The sequence below is a fragment of the Armigeres subalbatus genome, chromosome 3 (assembly GCF_024139115.2).
Source record: "Armigeres subalbatus isolate Guangzhou_Male chromosome 3, GZ_Asu_2, whole genome shotgun sequence".
NCBI classification, from domain to species: Eukaryota; Metazoa; Arthropoda; class Insecta; order Diptera; family Culicidae; genus Armigeres; species Armigeres subalbatus.
Genome location: NC_085141.1, coordinates 150,952,364 through 150,969,402, shown reverse-complemented (window position 1 = coordinate 150,969,402; position 17,039 = coordinate 150,952,364). Strand labels below are relative to the sequence as shown.

General features: G+C 38.3%; 2 protein-coding genes and 1 long non-coding RNA gene across 3 annotated transcripts in view; 1 reads left to right on the top strand and 2 right to left on the bottom strand.

Annotated features, from left to right (window-relative positions):
* LOC134219580 (tetratricopeptide repeat protein 39C-like) overlaps positions 1-7,917 on the bottom strand; it is a 187,651-nt gene extending 179,734 nt beyond the window's left edge. The window contains exon 1 of the mRNA XM_062698354.1: positions 7,758-7,917. The gene's annotated coding sequence lies outside the window, so the exon portion shown is untranslated. The remainder of the gene's footprint in view (positions 1-7,757) is intronic.
* A 3,465-nt stretch (positions 7,918-11,382) lies between these two features.
* On the top strand, positions 11,383-12,320 carry LOC134224754 (uncharacterized). The gene is made up of 3 exons (XR_009983047.1): positions 11,383-11,524; positions 11,580-11,766; positions 11,831-12,320. It is a non-coding gene; the product is annotated as an uncharacterized LOC134224754 (long non-coding RNA).
* Positions 12,321-14,288: 1,968 nt separating this feature from the next.
* LOC134220081 (uncharacterized) lies at positions 14,289-15,018 on the bottom strand. Its single transcript, XM_062699041.1, has 3 exons — positions 14,888-15,018; positions 14,697-14,827; positions 14,289-14,603 (listed from the first exon to the last, which is right to left on the bottom strand). The coding sequence occupies exons 1-3, from the start codon at positions 14,931-14,933 to the stop codon at positions 14,457-14,459; spliced, it is 324 nt and encodes a 107-aa protein (XP_062555025.1). The 5' UTR covers positions 14,934-15,018; the 3' UTR covers positions 14,289-14,456.
* Positions 15,019-17,039: the final 2,021 nt, after the last annotated feature.

Sequence of the window (17,039 nt, the reverse complement as noted above, 5' to 3'; positions counted from 1 at the left end):
GCCAAGTATCCACGTGCTTAACAAGACTCATCACTCACTGCTATGAAACAAACACTAGATGGCCTTGGGCTCTACCCGACTCATCTTTCTCCGCTACTAATCAAATACCAGATGGTCTTGGGCTTAACCCGACTCATCTCTCTCCTTGATAAAACATACACCAGATGGCCTTGGGCTCTACCCGACTCATCGTTATCCGCTACTAAACAAACACCAGATGGCCTTGGGCTTAACCCGACTCATCGCTCTTCTTGATGAAACAAACATCAGATGGCCTTGGGCTCTACCCGACTCATCGTTCTCCACTACTTAACAAACACCAGATGGCCTTGGGCTTAACCCGACTCATCGCTCTCCTTGATGAAACAAACATCAGATGGCCTTGGGCTCTACCCGACTCATCGTTCTCCGCTACTAAACAAACACCAGATGGCCTTGGGCTTAACCCGACTCATCTCTTTCCACTATTGAACAAGCATCAGATGTCCTTGCGATGCATTGTACGAATTAGAACAGGCTTTTACTATCGACAGACATATGATTTCTGTACAGTGATACACGTACCATGTTGTACGCGTACAGCAGCAGGATGACACACATATTTTTTTACCATTCGCTGTGTTACTATTGTATTATCTGTATTACATACAGATTTTCTTACAAAATAATAACAAATTATTTTCCATTTCTACATGACCTGTAAATATATTATTAAAATGTAAATACATACTTCGTTAAAATCCGGCCTTTTGCTGATTATTTTAAACATTTTTATTGTTGTTCAAAACACACTTGGTAAATTTTTGATTGATGTAAAGAAACACTACTATCTGTAAAATTGCTAAAAAGTAAATTTGTCGTTGTCAAAATTATTTTACCAATATGTACAGCTTTTTAAAATTATTGGGATGGACAAAAACGCAAAATCCCTAATTACGCTAAAAAATCCCTAGAAAACGGTTACCGCTCCAATCGTGGAAACTCTTCGATATGCTAATTTTTTTTAACTAGTCTACCAGGCATTGTCCGTTGTCTTACAAAATATGTAAGTATTTATTTATTATTATATTCTTTATTATCGTGATTTAAAAAAAAAAATAGTGTACAATCTGAACATTCTTCGGATTTTAAAGGCGTTTTCCTAACTTTGTAGATCTTTGCTGATTTAAGGATACTCCAAAAGGATTGCTCACATTTTCTGATATCCCATTTTCTTAGATTCTAGAGCTTCGATTGGATCATTGCCATGACCTTAACTTTACAGAATATCTTCCGACACGTTTTACTCCGTAAATCATACAAGTTCTTAATATTCCCACATTCTTTAAACCCTCCCGGGTAATAAAATACTTCAGATTCAGTTTGACAATTTCAATTTTCGTTGATTTTAGTACATATACGGAAATGGCGAAATGGCCTAGATTCTCAAAAATATTTAAACCTCCATTCTCCAAGTTCAGTAGACCCTCTAGAGTGTCCCAGATTTCTTTTTTCGGCTCTGGACCATTTTTTTAATCCAATTTCTTACGAATGCCATAGCTTATCCAGAATTTACAGATTCATCATGTGGTAATGCGGGACATTTTCCGGGCAATTCGGATCAAGCAGGCTGAATCCAGGACAGCTCTGCATAATCCGAGAAGTCTGGACACTTTATGTTAAAATTAGTAAAACGATTGATGGAGATATCTGTGCTGTTAAGTATTACTTACACAAATAAATTTTCTAATTCTTTTTGATCGATAATCAAATATAAAACACTTGAGAAGTGTTCTTGTAGGCGATGAAATATTCATTTAATTGTTGGGAAATAATTAGTTTAAAATATAAATAGAAAATATGTTGACGTTTCCTTTTTATAAGAAATATTTACAAGAAACTAAGAAAAACGATCAGCGTTCCAGACTTGTCTGAAAATCAGAATTCAAAAAAGCTGATAATGGCAAAAGAAAATCATTTAAGGTCATCAATTATAACCAGAACAAACAGTTACAATATTTTACAATATGCCTACTGAACGTATCATTTAGTAAATTTAGTGAAATGATGTGGCATATAAATTTCTAAAATAAGTAGTTTGAATCAAAATGGAATATAAAAATATATCGCCGACGAACACGTTAATTGGTCGCTTTCATATTCCAACAAGAAAAAATACATTTTTCTTATTATGTTTTAACGTCAATGATGGGTAGTGACCGCAACCAGATGGCGCCATTGTTTGCGTTACTAGCATTGCTTGCATTCAAATTTGCTTTGCACTGTACCTGTAACGTTGTATACAACGGGCGCAGAGCAGGGTACGTATCAGCGTAGAATCATCATTGCTTGGGTAATACCACCGTGATTCTGGGTGACAGATATATGATTTTATGTTGTACAGTGATTTTCGCATCATATATCTGTCACAAGTATTTGATTGTCGCTTCAATACAGATTCGCATTTCAAATTAAGTACATGATGTATTCTTCTAATAGTACTTCAGGTTCGAAATTCATTCATTTCATTTATTTAGTCTACATCTATACAGATAACACTGAATCAACAATTTGACGCCACAATACACGGTTCGAGGCCGCATCTCTCCATCCTCGAATACGCCCCACGCTCGCCAAGTCGTTCTGCACCTGGTCTGCACATCTCGCTCGCTGCGCTCCACGTCGTCTCGTACCTGCCGGATCGGAAGCGAACACCATCTTTGCAGGGTTGCTGTCCGGCATTCTTGCAACATGCCCTGCCCATCGTACCCTTCCGGCTTTAGCTACCTTCTGGATACTGGGTTCGCCGTAGAGCTGGGCGAGCTCATGGTTCATTCTTCGCCGCCACACACCGTCTTCTTGTACACCGCCAAAGATGGTCCTAAGCACCCGTCTCTCGAATACTCCGAGTGCTTGCAAGTCCTCCTCGAGCATTGTCCATGTTTCATGTCCGTAGAGGACTACCGGTCTTATTAACGTCTTGTACATGACACATTTGGTGCGGTGGCGAATCTTTTTCGACCGCAGTTTCTTCTGAAGCCCGTAGTAGGCCCGACTTCCACAGATGATGCGCCTTCGTATTTCACGACTAACGTTGTTGTCAGCCGTTAGCAAGGATCCGAGGTAGACGAATTCCTCGACCACTTCGAAGGTATCCCCGTCTATCATAACACTGCTTCCCAGGCGGACCCTGTCGCGCTCGGTTCCACCCACAAGCATGTACTTTGTCTTTGACGCATTCACCACCAGTCCAACTTTTGTTGCTTCACGTTTCAGGCGGGTGTACAGTTCTGCCACCTTTGCAAATGTTCGGCCGACAATGTCCATGTCATCCGCGAAGCAAATAAATTGACTGGATCTGTTGAAAATCGTACCCCGGCTGTTACACCCGGCTCTCCGCATGACACCTTCTAGCGCAATGTTGAACAACAGGCACGAAAGTCCATCACCTTGTCTTAGTCCCCGGCGCGATTCGAACGAACTGGAGTGTTCGCCCGAGATCTTCACACAGTTTTGCACACCATCCACCGTTGCTTTGATCAGTCTGGTGAGCTTTCCAGGGAAGCTGTTCTCGTCCATAATTTTCCATAACTCTACGCGGTCTATACTGTCGTATGCCGCCTTGAAATCAACGAACAGATGGTGCGTTGGGACCTGGTATTCACGGCATTTTTGAAGGATTTGCCGTACAGTAAAGATCTGGTCCGTTGTCGAGCGGCCGTCAACGAAGCCGGCTTGATAACTCCCCACGAACTCGTTCACTAATGGTGACAGACGTCGGAAGATGATCTGGGATATCACTTTGTAGGCGGCATTAAGGATGGTGATCGCTCGAAAGTTCTCACACTCCAGTTTGTCGCCTTTCTTGTAGATGGGGCATATAACCCCTTCCTTCCACTCCTCCGGTAGCTATTCGGTTTCCCAGATTCTGACTATCAGTTTGTGCAGGCACGTGGCCAGCTTTTCCGGGCCCATCTTGATGAGCTCAGCTCCGATACCATCCTTACCAGCTGCTTTATTGGTCTTTAGCTGTTGAATGGCATCCTTAACTTCCCTCAAGGTGGGGGCTGGTTGGCTTCCATCGTCCGCTGAACTGACGTAGTCATCTCCTCCGCTGCCTTGACTTTCATTGCCTGTACTCTCAGCGCCATTCAGATGTTTCTCGTAGTGCTGCTTCCACCTTTCGATCACCACACGTTCGTCCGTCAAGATGCTCCCATCCTTATCCCGGCACATTTCGGCTCGCGGCACGAAGCCTTTGCGGGATGTGCACGGTTCGAAATTCAATTAACTATTATAAATTAAACAAAATTATACCGATATCGTTCTTGCTATGTAGTCATCTCTTTAGTATTATTACTCAACATTTTTCATTCCTGTTTTCTCACGGAAACCAAAACAAATCTACATCAATTTTTCATTCACAAAATAAAAGCATCCAACAATTAGTTAAATAATGTTGAATCGAATGTTTTATTAATTCCTGCTTCCGAGTTGAAAATAAAACACGGATAATTTAGTTTTTGTTCTTTCCCCTACCACACCTCTAACAGGATACAAAGAACCGCAAATCAACCCATGTTTGGGTTCGTTTCACTCAATCCAGACTATGCTAGCTTCTGAATTTTTAGTTAAAAGTTTCGGCTGTTTTATTTTTATTTACTTGAAACTTATTTTAGGTTCTTTATTTTTTTTCGTGTATATAGTCGAATTCATTTTTTTGTTCAGTGTCGGTGGTGTCTGCTGTCACCCACTGTTAAATAACAAAAAAGAAAAAAATGAACAACTTACCGCTGTTCCAAAAAACAAGAAAATAAAAACCTTCCTGCTTCTCTCGTCCAGGTATATTTCGCCTTTCATCCAGCGCCAATTCATCATGGCAGGATCGCCAATGTGGTATTTCTCTTCACCGATTAATAGTATATAATATTCCTCAAAGTATCACTGTTTATTTACACACTAACGTGCCACTTGCACACCTCACACCTACTCCCACCTCACACATCCACTTATGTGCTACACTCTTATTCTAGAATACCACATCTATATCCACTTATAAACAGAAAATCAAAACTTTGTCTTAAGAACAAACTTTTGATTTACAAACAAATTTTTAGACCTGCCATGTTGTATGCTGTGCCAATATGGACTAGTTGCTGCAATACCAGAAAGAAGGCACTCCAGAGGATTCAAAATAAAATTTTGAAAATGATTCTGAAGTTGCCTCCGTGGTATAGTACCAATGAACTTCATAGAATTTCTAATATTGAGACATTGCAACAAATGTCCAACAAAATAATTTACAATTTTAGACAAAAATCGTTGCAATCTTCTATTGCAACGATTAACTCCTTGTACGCTTAGTATAAAATAGGTTAAGATTAGTTTAAGTTGAAAACATTGTAATTCCTACATGGTTCAATTCAACCAGAGGAAAAATTCTAACTGCCAGAGGCAATTGAAATGTATTAATAATAACTAAAAATATAACATAGCAAATAAGGATGATAGTGTTAAGAAAACACGGAACACCTAGTCTAAGAGATGAATGCATGTATTAGATAATTAGCAAATAATAAAAAAAAAAAAAAAATCGCATCCGATTGCAAATCTCCAAAATCTGCTGGAGATAAATCGAGGCCGATGCAAAAGCAGTACGAACAGTACAACAATTTTGCACACACCAGAGTCACTCACCACATGGTGATGAATCAAACAAGATGCTAATGCAGTACGAATAAATACGAAGCATATTCATACAGGATTCACTCGTCAGCTTTGGGAAGATATATTTTGTGCGGTTCATTCGGGATGCATCGTTTATCGTTCTTTTCCTATTCCGTTCGCAAAATATGAGTGAATGCGAGATACTTGATGCGATTTCCAGTAACCCTGCTGACAGCCCCGAACGATTTGAATCACTGCTGATTTTACTCTTATCATTCCTACTTTTAAAACAAACCAACTTCAACGCGCACCCGGACAGAAATTGACAGCTACAAGCACGTGGACATGGTGGACATGCGACTGTTTTGATGACACCACCATGCACCACGAGCGTCTTCTTTTTTCACGATTCTTCTTCTTATCGGTCGGAAGTGACATCCGCTGCGGGCCGATGAATATTTCAGTGTACTAAGAGCATTTTAGTTCGCCGGATGTTCATGTCAATGTTCATTTTTTGTAAACATTAGGTTCTGCAGCGTCTGTATCTAACCTCAAACTGATGACTGATTAGTAGTACTTCGCGTTGGACTCGGGGGCAGCCAACCAATCACGAACTCGACCCTTGTCGGAGTCAGTGGAAAGTACTACTGAACTGTCAAAAAAGTTCATTTGACGAGGACCGAATTCATTCGTGAGGTCATGCTGCAGAACCTAATTATACTGATGACACACTGGTGGTATTCGTACCATGGTGCAAGTTGTACCACTAGTGTGTCACCTTGCACCATTCTGGTACAACGTGGAAAACCATGGTACAATATGTACTAGGGTATATAACCGTGGTACTTGTACCACAAATGTGTCTTTAGTATTACCCGCAGCGCAGCGGATGTTTTCTTCTTACTGAAAATCGGTGCGTGACGTCATCGTGGTTTAGTTCATTCGAACAAGCTACACTCTCGATGTTGGTCCTGCTACACTTTCCGAACGGTGCACGAAAAAGTGGGGTTTAATTGTAGAACGAAAACCAAAACCAAACTTAATTCACCGAGTGGTGACACTGCCTTTCTCGCATTTAGCCAAGACACCAACCCTATGTGGCGCTTACATAGTTCGATTCCATTTTCTTAATAACTTTTAAACGCAATGGTCGATTATTATCAAATTCAATAGTGATCAACTAGGGTTTGTCCTCCGTCGAATGCAACTTGTTAGGAGAAAATCAGTTAAGAATTACTATATGAAAAAGTGGCTAATGTTTTTCGGTTTTCGTGTGCACACACACACATACACACGGACAGATAGACATTTATTCAGCTCGACGAGCTGAGTCGATTGGTATATAACATCATGGGTCTGTGAGATTTTGGAGTGAAATGATAGCCTTTCGGTACAACTTTGTTGTACGAGAAAGGCAAAAACGAAAAATTTCATTGCAAGTGTACACCTGGTGCAGCTACACCGCAATAACGAAAACGACATCAGTTCATATTCAAACTGACAGCCCCGAATAATTTGAATCACTGCTGATTTTACTATAACTCTAACTAATTATTGGTAGAGAAAAATCCGAGGTGCATTGAAGTTACATAATAAATATTTCGCTTCAGACACGGCGTGAGGAGTCTCCAGTAGCCTTGCAACCAAAGGCGTAGGATTCCCAATCCGGAGATGGCGAGTTCGATTCTCGATCCGCTTTACGATGCTTCCGAGCTGGAAACTTTCTCGACACCTTGTACATAGTGTTCCCATTGTACCCAAGTGACACGGTTAGTTGTATGATTGAAAAAAATACATCTTTCGAACATACAGTTTGTTAAGTTTTGGTATAAAAAACAGCTCTCATTACTTTTACACGACCCAAACAGCGCAAAAATTATCGATATTTTCAACATCTTGCAGTTCAACCTTGTTTTTGATTGCACATTCACAAGACTAAACTTAAGTACTAATGATGTTTTCAATGACCGACTCTCAACATGGTTCTGTCAAATTGAATACCAAAACGAAAATGTTGACGTGTTGGTCAAAGAAATAAATTTTATACAAAAAACGACTGGAAACAAGCATGCATGAAATGATGAATACCATTTTAATAAAAATATACTTACTGATCAATCAAATTTGTTTCCAAGTCTCGGTCGAAACATTATATGCGGCTCATGATTTATTGGCTAACTTTTCATTTTACCTCTCCTAAGTTCATGCGCCAAAGATTGAAGAAAAATTTAACTAAGCCAAAGTATAATATTTGCAATTGATATGTAAACATTTTCTCGAATCTGCAAGAGAAAAACAGTATGTTGAAATTACGTTCAAAATGCATATTTTAGCTAAACTCCTATCATTGACACATATATTCTGACAAAACAAATGTCAAAAAGTGAACATGTTATAACCTTGTTCGTAAAATCTTCCTGTAGACATGTTTTATGTTGTGAGAATGTAAAACGAAACATATCAAATGACCAAACAAATGTCAAAAAACAACATGTTATCAGTAAGTTGTAAGAATGTCGTATGAAACATCTTCAATGATTAAACTGCTGTGTGTTTTGCAAAAACCTTTTCATAGCTTTCCTTGAACATAACATGTTTTGTATTTTATTTTCCCGACCATTATTCAACATTATTATTAGATCTTCGCTAATAATGATGTTTTCGGTGTTACTTGGGTACTTGCTACACAAGATATACTCATGCAATGGCGGGCATAGAAAATTGCTAATAGAATACTAAGTTGAAAAGCCGGCCAAGTTCCAGTTGGGATGTAGAGCCATTAGAAAAGAAAAAGTTTGTAACACTCTTCCCAAAATTTGGCTTGATAACCTTGGTCGATTTCTTCGGGATACATGGCCCGTACAAGCATTTGATTTGTTATTTTCGTCTTGGCTTCTAGATTATTATATGCTTTAGATAGGTATATATGTAGCGTTCCGTTTGAAAAATAAATACGAAATAAATACATAAGCAAGAGGAATCAATAGAATCACTTCACTATATATATATTCGCTTTTTATACCGAAGTTGGATTTTTCTCCAGATACATGCAACTTTCCCAACTTCGGAAGTAGTGCGCTGGATTCCCCTAGAGATGCGCTAAACAACGCATCCATTAGTTTGACAAATAAAACTTCGGAAGAAAGTTCGGTTCGGAAGTCCGGACTTCCGAATTCTAAGTTGGTGCTACGCCGACAATATATATCACAATATGAACTTGATTCTCTTCACACCCTTAAAATAAAACTTACTACTACTAAACCTAACTAATGCAATCAAATCACTCCAATCGAAAACATCAAGAATTCACATACTTCTCCGTATATGCTTTTCAAAGTTATGTCGATATAGTGACATCAACTATAACCCCACCAATCTCTCCAGCAACGATTTTTCACTAAACAGCACCAACTGAACGACGAGACCACCGTTCATGGAAATGATTCAACTACGAATGAAAGGCAGGATAACCCTAAACACCGAAAAGGATGACGTTGTCCTCACAATTGAATTCTCTCAGCTTCAACCGAATAAGAGAAGAGGCCCCATAACGCCTCTCCGGTGGCAGAACGCATTTTTTGTATTCTTGCTTATTAATCACATCCACATCTCAAAATGTAAATATCATAGTGAGACCTAAAATTATTTGAGTTATGTTAAAAAAAATTAATAACAGCCAGGACATAGAAAGCTGAAATTACCCTCATTCGGATGGAACATCTTTGTGAGTTAAACGCTTTCGCGATTCTAATCTACGATGTGCCACGCGCCTTCAAACCTCCACGCATTATCCATACCACGAAGAAAAGGGTGGACACGTTGTTCTCTAAATCTCGTTTTACGTTTTACCTTCATGGGTTTTGCGACAGCAGAATACCACCATTTTCTTTGAATTCGAATGTTATTATATTTTTGAAGTTTTGGATGATACCAGCCATACCCAATAAAAACTTTACAAATGTAATATTATAGCAGCATTCGCTCTGTTAGGATATGTATGTAGTCACTTTCTCACTATTCTCATTTACATTGGAAAATCTCTCTTTCAGTTTTGTTTTGTTTTGGATATTTCCAAACATTCAGTAGTGATTCAGTTTCATTCCAAATTTTCGACCACTATTCTAATTTGAATCTGGAGCAAAATAGAACAAACTCGCTGGTTTCCCCAGCAGTGTTCCATTCATGAAATCATTAGTGCTGTCCAATGAGAGCTTGAAGAAGCTCGAAGTTTCTTCCTGTCCTGCTCATGCCCATTTGTTGACAAAAACGAACGAGCAAGACGGGAACAACTTCGAGCTACTTCGAGCTGCTCATTGGGCAGCACTATAGATAGTAGAATCTATAGATGAGCGAAAGCATGGCTGAGCCCTTAACATTTCCATTGAAATCGTGACGTCATGCTCGTTTGGAGACACGTTTGACAGTTCGTTTGGATACAGAGGATTTATCTTCGCTCATCTATACACGAAAGAAATAAACTACCCAATAGTGAGTTTAATTTACCCAACCTCGAACATCCGTACGGGAAGCCAAAATTGAGTAAGTAGGGTCGAAGTAGTTTGCCTTTACTCCCATGTTAAAAAAGTACCCAACGGCAAATTTATTGACCCAAATTTAAGTTTAATTCACCCAATTTCGACCTCAGGTAATAAAACTCAAGATTGGCTTCCCGTATTGAACTGGCGTCGTTGGATTGTTTGGCTCCTTTGTTTTTGACAACAAAAGAAAGAGTGGATGAAAGCGAAGAGAAAAAATAACTCAAAAGTAAGTTTAAAAGTACTCAATTTTGGGTACTTGTTTTTCTTCCGTATATATCAGGCTACTGACATCCTATTGTTTAGCCCATCGCCAGATTGTAGCAGGATGTCCTGGGCTATAATTTTTTTTTATACTGTATTTTAATGATGACAGCGGTCTATGTCTATTGATGATGATGACACCGAGCTTGTCACCGGCTCGGTATATATCCCACTATCTATAAGGCACCTTCACACGTATCAATAATACTGATCAATCCAAATCCATCAGTTCGTACTTCAATCCCAATAAGAATGAGAGATTGATGGAAACATTGAAGATGCAGTATTGATTACCCAAAGGAATGACAATAATATCGCAATCAGGGTTGTAAATATTCGGCAGCACTGGATGAAGGTGATGTTTTTTTTATTTCATTTTTTTATTTTCTTCCTGCTTTGAAATCAACCTCACATTCCCAGAGAGGCAGAAAAGTAAACAACAGAACTCACATCACCCACTGCGCCGCGAAGATGAAATTTACCACAGCAAAATGTACACATTCACCCAGCAAATTGAAAAAATTCACCACGCGTTTAAATGGGCCACTCACAGTCATACGGTAAGGCGCGAACTGAGCAGCATGTCAGAGCGACTTGTGAGTGGCTGAATGCGAAACTGAAAGGTCGGTGTTGGAAATGATTTTTCGGCTGCACCCAGTCGCAATCACCACGGCGGCGAGGAAAGCGACTGCAGATTATACTGAGATCGATGTTTTTCACTGCATTGACTGTGAAATATTTCTACCCTGATCGCAATACTGATCAATTCATTTTGGTGCACACGCTTAGATGTGATTACCTAAAATTAGGTTTTTATTTTACCTAATATTAGGTAATGGATGTTTACTTGAATAATCGGTAAAAATTAACGATAATTTTCGTTATTTTTTACCAAATTTAAAGTATTGTGCCTTATCGAGTAATCACGTTATTTTTTACCTAAAAATAGTTCTTTATGGACTTTGTTAAAATCGAATCTGTTGCGGCTGTTGTTGCTGATCCAGATTCTAAGAACTGATATTTTTTTGTGGCTTCTCCCAGCTCCTGAGCTTCCGGATTTTTATTAATCAAAAGTAAAGGTAAGTGGACGATTTCGTATGAGACGATTTTTTACCGCTCCATTTTCATTTTCAGAAATTGAGAAACTGTTGAATGTTTGCCGCATACGGAACCGCCATATTTTTATCCTGCAGGATTTTCCACCCGTCTATAGTGGGCATCTGAACTTCTTACTCCGTCCCTTCTGGATCCCGAAATCTATCCCTTACGACTGCCGAGGATCCATCCAATCTGACTGACCAAACTTGTATAAAAAATGAGGGTGAGTAGCAGATTGTTTTAAGTCGGGTTTGGAACGCAATATTCAGGAACAGTTTCCATTGCAGAAAACCGGAAAATCTGAGACGGAAAACCATCGAAATTCCCCGGAAACACGGAACCACCGAGTTTTCCGGCACAAAGGCAGGCCTGTTCGAAGTGTCATTGTTTGCCGTTAAATGCATCGAAACTTATCAAAGATTACAGCGTAGATTTCTAGCCTTTTCAAAATAAGGTTTCAGCCAGGAATGTACCACACTTTAACATGGGATAAATATTAATAATAATAAAAAATTAAGATTGTTTGGGCTTCCATTTGACATCCCACAGTTCCAATTTCATCCTACCAAAATACATTTGACGTATTAATTCAAATCCGTCTGAACAGGATGAAACTGGGAATGTGAGATAGATAGCAGAATGTTTTTCCTTTTCTTTTGAATACATTTAAATCTGGGAAATGAATTCTATTTCCATTTTTTTTTTCAAAATCAAAATAATGAATAAAAACCTAATTCTCGGTAAAATTTACCGATCCCAAGAGGTAATTTTTATCGTTTTTGCAGGACCAAAATAAAAAATAAAAACCTTTTTTTCGGTAAAAAATAACGATTTTATTCGGTAATTTATAACGATCATTCTTGTTCACCACCATTACCTATACATTTAGGTAAACGATGATTACCTACACTCAGAAATATATTTATACTGAATAGTTTAAAAGTCATTCTAAATGGCTATTCGCCTGGTTGACCCCAACCTCGTATTCGAACCAACAATTCTGGGATACACGCTTAGTTCAGTTCACCCAAATATGGGTGAAGAGTACCCATAATCGCCAAAAAGTGCACATACCTATTTATGGGTGAAATGGCATTTACCCATATTTGAGTACAAGCCAATTTCAGAAAAATTGGTAATGTTTACCTATTTATGGGTATACTATTATAGGTGAAATTAACTCACATATGAGTGAACTTTTTGTTTTGGTATTGAAAATAGCAATCGATAAATTTTTCGTATTCCGCACGTAAAAAATAAGCCAATTGTGCAAATTCTTATAATTTTTATTTATTAATGGGCGGCAGTATCTTGACCTGCCTTTTTAATCGAACCACAATACATAATAATCTGCTTGTTGTCGGCTGGAAACGGCTGCCTTACCAAAACTGATGATCGAAACATTATTATCACGCGAAACCGGAACTTACGACAGCTTGGTTGGTCGGGTCAGGCAGCAGCTTCGGTCGAATTGGTTAATCGCAGCAGGCACCGGATCACGGATTCCATGGAAATTTGACGGTGTATAATCCCGAAACATGACAGCTATAAGATGATAGAAGTACGAGGAAACAAACGATCCGTCGTCACAGGTACTGTATCTAAAAATGTATTTAAAATCAAAATAAAAATAAAATATGCTTCATATGCAAATATGAAGAGCCTACCTTTAAATCAAGATCAACGATCCGGAAGCTACTTTGGCATCGCATAGCTGCAAAGAAAACCAGCGCTCGGTACGAAAAGGAATAGCAGCATAGAAGCCTTTGCTTTCACTTTTTCGCGCAAACGTTCATGTTTCATCGGTTTCATCTCGCGAATTCTTGATGACTCCTTGAATGACTTCTTTTAGGTTTTTCCTCCAACGCTCATGTTTTCGGTTGCCTCTGGGAAAGGTCATCAGCTTTCTCCGGACCCGCCAAGATCTGATCAGTTGGGCGAAACAATTGGTTATCCGCCGCATGCTTAGTTCTAAAACAATGTAGATGATTACAATAAAGTTATTAAAATTCCATTAAACTAAATAACTTACCAGACAGATGAAAATGTTCAGTCCGGAAGCCACAGCAGCAGGATCGGAAAACAGCGAATAGAATAAATATGAGTCTCAGGGCTTCGGGCTACGTGCAAGGAATTTTACAACGGTATCCGATGCGGCGATCCGGCAAATGCGTTGGAACTGAAAATAAAAAGTTGAAAATATTATAGAGAACTGGATTCATTTTGTTTTAATTATCTTACTCTTTATAACGAGATCAGTTATGTTCTGCAAACAACTTGTGAATTCTGACGGATTCAGTTAAGTTCCATTTTTCATCCAAATATGGGTGAATTGTATTTACCTAAATTTGCGTTAACTCAGTTTACTAATAAAATCAGTAAATATTACCGATAATATCAGTACATTTCACCCATAATATAGGTAATGCATACAATACTCATATATGGGTGAAACAAGTACCCAAAAATAGGTAAACTGATCTAAGCGTGTAGTATAACTTTTAAAAAATCACTCGTTAGTATAAGTTGGCTTTATAATGTTTAGTTTACTGTCGATTTGTTTATCGTTTCTATTATGTTCGTTTGTTTGTTTTTCTTATTGGAAAATACAAATGAAAATAAAAGTAACAGAGAAAGTAATTATTAGTTTTATTAAAACCATGCAATAGAATACACAAATGAGATGTGATTGCTCGGGGAACTCGATGAACTGGGAGTAAATGCGTGCGGCTGGTCTTGATCCTGTGCTGAGCTGTGTTCCTTCAGGACTTTGGGTTGCAGCAATTGACGAAGTGGTGTAGGCAATTGTAGACTTAGACCAAGGCAATCGGCCCGTAAATCGTAATCAGTATTTGATGAATGTAGTAATTTGGCGATTGGTGAACTTGCCGCCTCCGATATCTTTCTCATCCATCAAACGCGTAAGACTAGGGTAATGAACGGATCCAGTTGGACGATCCGCTTTAATTCCGGTGGTAATAAAATGCACTGCTGCCGTGATAATTCGATGAACAGCTGCCAGGTTTCGATTTCGCGTTCCATATCGGTTTTCGCGGCGATCTGCAAATATTTTCAATTTAGTATGTTTGTAGTATACATATATGAATCAAACTATCGGGGAACGTCAGAGGATGATTTTTGAAGACTACTTACAATTCCACCGGCGCCGCTACCTCGTGATACATCATCTGAATAATAGAATCGGTTAACCTTCCAACTGTTATAAAATTTTACCGCTGCGCAATTTCTCCCCCTGATAAAGCCGGAGATGGCAACTCCTGGAACTAGAGCAATATAATTATTTTTTAGTTCAAATGCTATTAGACCCAATACTTCCTCGTCACCTTTCTCACAAAATTCGGACATTCTGGGCGTCGTTTTGGGCAACATTTCACTCGACTGGAGTATAAATTGTTAATGAAAGAAAATTTCACAAAGACAAAATACTTAGTATACATTTTATACTATGCAATGAATAAATGTCAAAAATAATAAAAAAGGTTAATTTGAAATCCTTCACGGATTTATTTTATTTCTGAGTGTACATTTTAGGTATGTGCACTTTAGTTCGATTATCGGTATTTTTTACCGACTTTTAGATTATCCAATCTAAGCGTGCACACTCAGAAATAAATTTATACTAAATAGCTTAAAAGTCATTCTAAATGGCTATTCGCCTGGTTGACCCCGAGCTCGTATTCGACCCAACAATACCAGCATAGTATAACTTCAAGAAAATCGTTCTATAGTATAAATGGACTTTATTATTGATTAGTTTATTTAACTTTTCATTATGGTTTCTAGGTTATGTTGGTTTGTTTTTATTAAATTTCTCAAAGTTTTATTTTCCTTTAATAAAAATATAAATCATAACATAAGTATAATCATTATGCATTACTTTTTATTAAACACCAGAAATGAAATCATTGGGTTAAAACGGTTTATCCATGCAGATCGAGAAAAACTGAAACATGGCATGCGATTTGGTGCCACCATAAGTCGCAACGAAGGTGTTGAACTCGGTCTTGAATTCGATAGGGACCTGAGCCTAAATATACCTCTCTGCCTTCCGTCTTTTCCCGGGGCAGACATGATCGTTGGTGCTTGCAATGTTCCGCTGGTTATAACTTGGGGACTTTTTTTGAGGGTACGGAGCTTGGGCCGATTTTAACTTGAAGTGAATTTGTGCGCTCGCCTTGAACCGGTAAAACACTGTCTCACATAAGTTAGGGTTCCCGCTCGGGTGCTTGGTTTTCAATTTGAATCCGATGAGGCAATTTTTCGAACGGATGATCTGCTGGGAATACTGAGGGTATTCGTTCCCATCTTCTTGTTCGACGTTGGATAATCCGAGGTCGAGTGGTCAAATTACATGCTTCAGCACGTTATTCCGGAGTATGCCACGTGTCATCGATTGCGTCAATTTGATCCGCGCATAAATGGATGGAGTCGTCATTCTGAAATTGGAAAAAGAATAAAAATTTGAAATTAATAACCTCTTGTTTTGCTATTATTTCTACAGATACTTACGCTTTTATTGATGTGGTTTTGCTTTTTGTTTCGCAGATTGGGCACTGTAACTTGACTGGAATAACCGGAATAACGAAGACAATGAAAAAAAGTTACCTTTTTCCGAAGACAGTATGCAAACCAGAATATTTCCGCATTATTCCGGTTTAGTATAAACCGTAATGCTGCATAGCTGGGAGCTGCGGACTCGTTCGATTATTATTTTCAAGATATTTTGCTTGACACCCGCAAATTTCCTCTCAGTGTTCAATGAACACGCTACGATTTTCTCACATTGATCTATCATTATGTTTATCTTTTAAAAAATAATTTCAGAGATTTCGTCGATTTACTGCATTGCATAAATTATTGTGCCGATCGTAAAATTAAATTATGCTGTTCACTTATTAAAACTTCTCGATAGGTTTGAAATGAGACCAAATAATTGAGTTTTGTTAGAAATGAACTATAATTAGTATGAGTGGATTTACACGTGTACTCTCTCGGCTGCGCTCAGAATGCTCAAAAACTCTCTCGATGCGATGGATACTTTTTGACAGCTTGTTTTGGAGATTTTTTGACAATCGTTTTGACTCTATCCGCAGCTCCCAGCTGCATAGTATACTTTTTATACTGTGTAAAGTATAAAATTAAAAAATGACCTAAAAGATTACTTTTTAACCCTACCCATTTCTGATGATGCACGGAAATGAAAAGAAAGGGAAAATACAAAAATAATTTCCCAAAGAGTTTGCATTAAGAATATTATATTTTATTTGTGGTCCAATATTAAGGCTACATGAAATGATGGTGATTTAAATAAGATAATTTATACGTTGATGCAACCAGATTCTTATTTCCCGGTGTTGGGAAAGGAAATAAAAAAGTTATTAAAACATTGTATTACTTAGGTATATCAGAATGTTGTTCATTAAACTGATCTTCTTCTTCTTCATTGGCTTTACATCCCCCACTGGGACATAGCCG

Excerpts from the sequence above, each read along its gene's own strand:
- LOC134220081 (XM_062699041.1), bottom strand. The coding sequence starts at position 14,933 with ATGTTGCCCAAAACGACGCCCAGAATGTCCGAATTTTGTGAGAAAG. Across the intron at positions 14,828-14,887 it reads GTCCGAATTTTGTGAGAAAG|TTCCAGGAGTTGCCATCTCC; the intron begins GTGACGAGGAAG and ends ATATTGCTCTAG. Across the intron at positions 14,604-14,696 it reads GTAGCGGCGCCGGTGGAATT|ATCGCCGCGAAAACCGATAT; the intron begins GTAAGTAGTCTT and ends AAATATTTGCAG.